Here is an 8,310-nt window from a genome sequence, read left to right on the forward strand (position 1 = left end):
TTAGAGAAATTTATATATTTAGATTGATTACTAAAATTAACTTTTGATAATATGACATCTAAAAAGATGGTAAAAAGCTCATAAGAATTTTTTTCTTTTTTACAGATATCAGTTATTCTTATAGATCTCCTCTCCACCCCTTTTTTTTACTGATGGGATGGAACTATATTGATGGTAATATAATTTCTGAAATAAAATAGACTTTGGAATATACAAGTACCACAGCTGTGTTTACAACTTAAACACACTTGTACCCCAAAAATCATTACTGAAATGAATTTTAATATGAAGTGAAATGGATGGTAAAAACACATATTCAGATGGAAATACAAACAACTTGAGAAAGCTCATAACTAAATTATTTCTTTCTTCAAGCTTTTAAATAACTTGGATAAACTTGTATAAAGAAAATTATAAACTAAATGAGATTTTCTGGAAACATATAAACTGAAAATGGGATAGAACCCATAAAGAACCTCTTCTTCTCTCTTTCCTTTTCCTGAAGATTTTGTAAAATATACAAGCTACACAGCTATATGTACAAATAAATGTTTCAGGAATTGAAGTTCTTTACAAAAATCGTTTTTTTGTAACACATAAACTAAAAATGAGGTAAAAACTCGTAAGAATTTCTTTTCTTCTGAAATTGCTCAACAAACCCCCAAAATAAAAACAAAAACGGATCTAAGAAGGTTTTTGCGAGCTTGGGGAGTATTTGAGTGAAGAAAATCATATAGATCCATAGATCTGAGCTAAAAACGAAATGGATCTACAGCTCTGAAAGATTTGTGAAGCAACTTTGGACAGATCTTGCAAAAAACGAAGAAGATCTGAGCAAATGATGGGGTAAAATTCATAAAAAAACTTCTTTTCTTCTCAACTTACTGAGAAACCCCCAAAATATAAACAAAAAACGGATCTAACAAGGTTTTTTCCTCACTAAACCTTCTCTACTCTTCAGCTTGCTCAACAGATCTGAAAATCTTTTGTTTTCCATCTCTAAGCTTCTAGAGGAAGCATCAAATAAACAACTTGAACGGAGTTGTACATGAGAAATCAGGAAACAAAGACCGATTTTCTCGAAAATGAGCAAACAAAAGAAGTAAAAACTTGCAAAATATTGTTTGTTCTTCCATTTGCTGGATAAAACTCGAAAATATGAACAAAGATGGGGAAAAAACTCATAGAGATCTCTTTTCTCCCCAACTTTCTGAATAATCCAACAAAGATGGATCTGATAAAAACTTTTAACTTGAGAATTGCTCAAATAAACTAAAACAAGGCATATTTATATATCTGAGCAAAAACAAGGTAGATCTAACGATCTGAGCAAAAAACTCAACAGATCTAAAAGATCTTGGCGAAACCCAATCGATCTGAACAGATCTTGGTAGTAACCAAATGGATTTGAACCAAATGGTGGGTAGAAATGAACAGATCTGAACAAATCTTAGATGAAAACACATCAGATCTGAACAAATCTGGGCAAAAACGAGCTTGAGGCCAACTGAGGCTTTTGCTACTTGCTCGAATCCGGGATGGCGCCAAATGATGCGACATCGACCTTCGACGGGTCTTCTGGTCTTCTGTTGCGGCGGAGATCTGGACATCACAGTGCAAAGTCGTTAGAGCCGTCCCAGGGACTGTGCCCCGAGAGCGGACTCCGACGGTCAAGTTAGATCAGCTGAAAGATCTGAGATGGTCCTCCATAGCTGGAGAGAACCATCTTGGTGCTGGTGGTGGTGTATGGTGGCTGACGGCGGCGGGTGGCGGCTGAGCCACCCTGCCGGAGTATAGTGGCGGCTGAGCCATGGGAAAGAGTCTGGGGAAAAGGTCTAGGAGAGGTCTTAGTGGTGGCTGAACCACTTGGGAAAGAGTCCTCCTTCAAGGAGGAGACATTATTCTATTTATAGTGGACAATTAGGTCAAGGGGAATTGGGGCAGGCATTGGGCCAGCCCAATTCAGGCCCAACTAGCAAGGAGCTGGGCAAGGCCGCCCGGAGGCGTCGGGCGGGGCTGGCGGGCGCGCACCAGGAAAGGATGGCAGGGGAGCGCCAGACGAGGGAGCGCCTGGTCGGGCCGGCAGGAGAGTCCCCAGCAGGGCTGGCAGGGGAGTCCCCAGCAAGGCTGGCAAGGGAACGCTAGGCAGGGCTGGCAGGGAACGCCACCACCATTTGGTAAGAAGAGCCAAATTAGCCAAATCAATAATTTATTGAAAATCTTTAAAAAAAATCTTATGTAACTCTTTAATAATGATAACTGAATTTGAAAGTAATTAACTATAATAACGATATACAACATAAAATTAGATATTACATTATGGTTGATATTTTATATAATCATTATTGTCGAAAATAAAATATGATCAAATAAATAATTTTTAGAATGACTAATCATAAAATAGTTAAAAGTAGCATTACCGTTCAAAAATATTTAAAATTTTTAACAACTTAATACAAGAATTATTATTTTATAGTTAATATCAATAAAATAATTATTTTGAACAATATATTTTTAAAATTATAAATATATAAGTTTAATAAAGTAAGGCACAAGTATTCGCCTAGTCGATTTTAAATAGCCGTTCTTTCTCCTGACAAAAGAACCGTGACTTCGAATTAAAAAGTTTTTTTCGTGAATTATTTTGTCTGAATGGGTACATTTGATACTCACCAAATGCATGACCAAGGTTGTACTTCACTACTTCCTATAGTTTTTCTTCTCTTCCATAGGTACATCCTACTTCTAGCATAATGTATTGTCTAACATGTCTTATATAAAATACTTTATATATTTTAAAACAATATTTGTATTGTAATTTTCTTTTTATATTATTGGCAACCTCAAAACCTTAGTATTTGTATTTTCTTATACTAATTGTCAGAACAAAAAACATAGATAAAAATAATGTATTTTTTTTACATAAATCAATTAATTTAAAGTAAACTATTGCATATTTCATTCCCACCATAAACTATAATTAGATTTTTAGTTTGAAACCATCTTATTACATAAATTAAAAATAAAAAATCGTAACATAAGTTTACATATTATTATCATAATATAAACATTGTGGTTTTAAATGATTCATGTTAAATAAGTTATGGCCTACTCTATGTGAATAGCAATAATGGCAACGTTTTAAATGGAATGTTTGACCGACATTTAAATACGGATTTGAAAATCGTCCACGCATTTTGCATTTTTCAACCCTTTCCCACCCATTTCAACCTCATTCATCATCATATCAACATCTGCCCCCTTTCACGCCATAATTATAATAAAATTTTCAAATATAGGCAAAATTTATTAAATTATGCTTTACACATGATATTTAAATATCTTTATCGACTACAATTACAAAAACTGAAATATTGAGAAATATATAGAAGAGTTGGTTGAGATCAAACTCTTCTTTCTTCTTCTTCTTTTTTTTTTTTTTTTTTTTAATAAAAAGTTGATGTATTTTATTATAGTATTGATAAATGCATAATAAAACTGAATAATGTATATATTTTTTATTTTTAAGAAAAACTGCATAAAAAGTACCAATTGAGTATATTTTAAGTTTAGGTCACATAATTACAAATAGATAAGGTTTCTTGAACAGTGACAGGGGTTGTTTACAAATTGACTAGGTTGATTAATGGGGGTTGTTATGTTACAATTCTGTTTGACTAATATCTACTTTCTTTTGGAAATACTTTTGACTTGTATTTCTTTCTAGATATTTTGAATTTTTTTTATTACGAATTAAATATTATAACCACTTCCAACTCAGCATTTTTTTTCTTCCGATAATGATATTAAAAATAGTATAGGTCCATTTTCAGTTTTAATATTATTTTTAGAGTAAATTACAATTTTGGTCCCTGTGGTTGTCCATTTTTAACACTTTTGATCTTTTTATTGCGATTTTAACATCGGTAGTCCTTATTGGATAGTTTGATAACAATCCAATCCTTGCACTTAACAACCCCAACAGAACTACAGAAGGGCTGTTTAACTTAAAAAAAAAAAAAAATTTGCCCTTCCATCACATTAATGAAAAAAAAATGCTATACAAGGTCTAATTTTTAAAAACATTATTTTTTATACAAGACTATATTATAGTGAAAATACACTTTTTGCCTTACAACCTCTACAACACCACCATGAGAACAAGCAAAAACTTTCAGTAATGTGGTGAAATGATTAAAATGCCTCAAATTAAAAAAATTCTACACACCAAAATCTCAATAAACCATAACCACCATCACTACCACTACAAAGGACATAATGAAAATAAAAAAACAAAGGGCAATAACACACATCATTCATTAATGTAATTGGAATTTATACATAGTTGGTGACAAAATATAGCAAATATGTTGAACAATTCTATAAAAGCATATTATGCATATACACTACCAAACTTAAAATGAACCAATGATTTAACGGGAAGTCTTCTCATGATTTCCTCTTGAATATGGAAAGGAATTTAATCTCACATCCTTGATTTTGGGTGCTTCCTAAACTATCAAATTAACAAATTCAACATACTGAATTACAAATACTAATAATAAACCAGTAACCCATTGCATATAAATGTATACAAACACAAAAAGATAAGAAATATGCCTTCCCTTTAAAATCATATGTTTATAGTGTCCTTCCAACAATGTGCTAGTTGAAGAACAAAGATTAGCATAACATCAAGATCATTATGATATTAGTGTGATTCAATTCTATGTACAAATATGCTATTATGTGCATTTTACCCTTCTGAAATTAGTAAAATTAGAGGCTTGAACATTAATCAATAATATGTTACATTAGCACATCAAAACCATTAGAAACAATCCAGATTTGCTTTCTTATCAACTTTTTTATTTATTTATTTATTTATTTATTTATTTATAAAACAAACAAATGTTGTAAAACTGAACAAACTATCTTATAGACTGCTTGAGAGTAAGTTTAAGTGAAGCATAACTTGTGCTTTGAGTTGATCTCTTCTCAATTTCCCACTTGTTGTCATTGGGAATTTTTTGTTCCATGTTATAAACATTTTAGGAACTTTGAACCTGTAAAACAGAAGAAACATAACTTAGTAAAATGGTGAAAAAAGTATTTATATTTTGCAATTAAAATAAAAAATACCCTGTCAAATTATTTGTTCTACAAAATTGGTGGAGACTTTGAGTGGAGATGCATTGTAGTTTCTGTGAAGGTGAATCTGAATCTGAATCTGTCCATGTCCAGTTTTGGTTTAACTGGATGCAAGCAACCAGCTTTTCACTCAAACGGGAATCAGGAATTCCAATCACTGCAATTCCAGAAATCCCAGGATGTTTTAACATCACACTTTCTACCTACATTTTAACAAAAAAAAAATAACAAACTTGTCAGGGGTATATACAGGAAATTAAAAAAAAAGTAGATTGCCTATATTGATACCTCTTCAGGATAGATGTTTTCTCCTCCACTTTTGATACGCCCTTTCATGCGTCCAATAAGCCATAAGTTACCATCATCATCTATTCTCCCTATATCACCAGTTTCATGCCACCCTGATTTCATTCCAATATGGTGGTCCGGGTCCCACCAGTATCCGATCATTAAGTGGGGCCCCCTTGTTAGAATCTGTCCAACATGGCCTGAATCTGAATCTGAATCCTCTGTGCTAATCTTCAACTCAACATGTGGTGCAGCCTTTCCAACACAAACACCTTCTTCTTCTTCACTTGTTATTTGCTTTGTAGGATCATTAAGTGTCATGAAAGTTAGAGATGAACAACCCTCAGTCATCCCTTCAAAAGAAAAAGACGTAAATGCCCTCCTCATACATAAAAAGAAAATTGAAAGTAAATATAAACCAACCATAAGCTGAGAAAAGTGCAGCTGTAGAGAAAACGTTTGTTGCTTCTATAATTAGATTGGATGAAAGGCTTCCACCACCATTCAGAATCTTCTTCACCATTATCAACTCTTTACATGTATCTTTCTCCCTGAAAATCTGATATAAGGTCATGGAGAATGAATACAGAAAGACTACTTATTAATGGAAATGCACTTTGTAGTTTGTATATGTATTTGTTAAAAAAAATACCTGATGAAAGAAATCATGTCAGACATAATTGCAGGAACTGTTATGAAGGAAGTGACATGATGCTTTTCAATAGCTTCAAGAGCTGACTCAGCTTCAAATTTTGGCATCAGGACATGGCATCCTCCTACCATAAGCATGGCTAGAGCTGATGATAATCCACCTACATGCCCTAGTGGAGCAGTATGTAAGTACACCTGTCATATGAAGATCAAGAGACTTGAAATTTTTAAGGTTAAAAGCAAGAAATTGAAAGGAAAAAGATCAAAACTTGCATACATCATCCTCCATGTAACCAATAACAGCAATTTTGGCAAGAGATTGTACAATCAAAGCTGAATGGCTTAACATGACACCCTTTGGCCTTCCTGTAGTCCCTACAAACACAAAACAAAAAAATATATTTATTTATATCTGCTTTCATAACAAAATTAATAAACATAAGTGATAAGACTCCATCTGTTGTTTTGAGAAAGTAAAATGGGTCGTTCACTATGACTATATGTGAGTACCTGACGTGAAGCACACGATTGCCACTCCATTACAAGTTGAAGTGTAGTTGAATGATTGGGGTTTTGGAGAAGGCATCTTAAGCATATTGGTAGTTAATACTGTCAATAAAAACACAATAGCATGTAAATTGACATTAATGACATAATTATCTGAAGTTGCTATATGTTGAGGTGTTATTTTATAAGTTACATACTGTTGTTCCCTGTAGAGATGTATCTGTTATGGGTGTCCATGAGAACATGCCATTTTAGAGAAGGAACATAATGAGCTTGAAAATCTGAATGCCAGTTAGTGTTATACTCGTTGTCAGTGATCAACATGATTGGCTTCACATCTTCCATAGCAAATAGAGCCTCCTCCAAGCTCTAATAATGTGTAAAAAAACTATGAACACATAAGGTTTGCAATGGTGTAGCAAGATGAGACTTATGTTATGTCAATTAATCAAATAACTCATGGAGTCCACTGATATTTACTTACCCATCGGTAGTTGAGGGTTGCAGCTATTGCCCCAACAAATGTGATAGCCAATAACCACTCCAGATATAGATCGCTGAAACAATTGTGAGTATGTAATGTAAGCATTATTTATGTGGAAGTTCAAAACAATAAATTGCTACAATGACTACTTGAAAAGCAAAAACCACAGATAGTGTTGTTCATAGACAGGATTTAGTTTTGAATGTCGAATCACATATAATCAGTTGGAACTGTTACGAGTGTACTCTTCTGATTCTGAATTCCATTTGGGATGTTCACAGAATTTGCAACATTTACATTTCTGCAGAACTATAAACTTATATCACAAGCAAGAAAACAATGTAAATCTAGACACAGAACGATAATGATTGTTTAGGTTAAGCTACGAATTGAAACTTAGAAATTAAAAGCATTCATGTCAATGTTAAATTAAGAAACCACAATGTTTGAAGTTCTAAAATCATACTGGGGCTTTTTGGACGGGAGGAGCAGCAGCATCAAGTACAAAACAATCTAAGTCTAATTATGTAAGAAAAACAGAGCAATTGAAGCAGAATAAGGAACCTGTTGAACGCAGAGATGGCTACAACGTCACCGGATTTCAAACCGAAGTGGATGAGTCCACGAGCGAGATCCAAAACTCCTTTAACAAACTCTTGTCCAGTTTTAACTCTACTGCCGTAGATTGTGATCGGAGAATTACGCCGGAAAGTTGATAACCGACTCAAGCACTGACAGATATGAGCTTCCGAGTAGTATCTGGCCATTTGAGAACTGAGAAGAGGATGGTTTTCAAATGGAAGGTTTGGGAGCGCCAAATATGGATTTGGTGATGGATGATGGATGATGGATAGGGTCCCTTTTACTACAAATGGCATCATCATCATAGCTAAGTGACAATCGGATTCGTAGAAGAACTTGATAAGGGGCAGGGTATTCTTATTGGCTATTCGATGTGCTAAAAGACAATAGGATTTGTAGGAAAACCCTTTGAACTTTGATTGAACATTTTTGGTTTTGATTTTTTCTACATAGAAATTTAAAGTCATTATTACATATAATCATTTTGATATGATCTCTATTTTAGCAAGTTAAAAAGCGGGATATTGATTAACCGGTGTAATTATTTTTTTGACAATATTTTCTCATTTTACAAAAGAAAATTAAATATCCTCCTACATTTTGTTCCTACCAATCCTCATATCTATTTAAATAATGACATGTGTCAT

The 8,310-nt window shown here is 33.4% G+C and overlaps 1 protein-coding gene across 3 annotated transcripts; it reads right to left on the bottom strand.

Annotated features, from left to right (window-relative positions):
• Positions 1 to 4,410: 4,410 nt before the first annotated feature.
• Positions 4,411 to 8,045, bottom strand: AAE14 (acyl-activating enzyme 14). Of its 3 annotated transcripts, none has more exons than XM_079061319.1 (11): positions 7,646 to 8,045; positions 7,082 to 7,154; positions 6,795 to 6,966; positions 6,601 to 6,699; positions 6,368 to 6,465; positions 6,092 to 6,285; positions 5,863 to 5,990; positions 5,440 to 5,792; positions 5,143 to 5,354; positions 4,976 to 5,066; positions 4,411 to 4,511 (listed from the first exon to the last, which is right to left on the bottom strand). In XM_079061319.1, the coding sequence occupies exons 1-11, from the start codon at positions 7,966 to 7,968 to the stop codon at positions 4,434 to 4,436; spliced, it is 1,821 nt and encodes a 606-aa protein (XP_078917445.1). In that variant the 5' UTR covers positions 7,969 to 8,045; the 3' UTR covers positions 4,411 to 4,433. The 3 variants fall into 3 exon arrangements, with proteins under 3 accessions (XP_078917445.1, XP_078917447.1, XP_078917446.1); XM_079061321.1 differs by having other exon boundaries at positions 4,421 to 4,516; positions 7,646 to 8,044; XM_079061320.1 differs by lacking the exon at positions 4,411 to 4,511 and having other exon boundaries at positions 4,771 to 5,066; positions 7,646 to 8,044.
• Positions 8,046 to 8,310: the final 265 nt, after the last annotated feature.

The sequence above is a fragment of the Lactuca virosa genome, chromosome 7, assembly GCF_052849685.1.
Source record: "Lactuca virosa cultivar CGN04683 chromosome 7, Lactuca_virosa_CGN04683_v6, whole genome shotgun sequence".
Lineage (NCBI taxonomy): Eukaryota > Viridiplantae > Streptophyta > Magnoliopsida > Asterales > Asteraceae > Lactuca > Lactuca virosa.

What these genes read in the sequence shown, in the direction of transcription:
- AAE14 (XM_079061319.1), bottom strand. Translation starts at nt 7,968, where the DNA reads ATGATGATGATGCCATTTGTAGTAAAAGGGACCCTATCCATCATCCAT. An exon ending in CATCTCTACAGGGAACAACA is followed by an intron (nt 6,700 to 6,794) that starts GTATGTAACTTA and finishes TTTTATTGACAG; the next exon opens with TATTAACTACCAATATGCTT. An exon ending in TGCACTTTTCTCAGCTTATG is followed by an intron (nt 5,793 to 5,862) that starts GTTGGTTTATAT and finishes TTTCTTTTGAAG; the next exon opens with GGATGACTGAGGGTTGTTCA.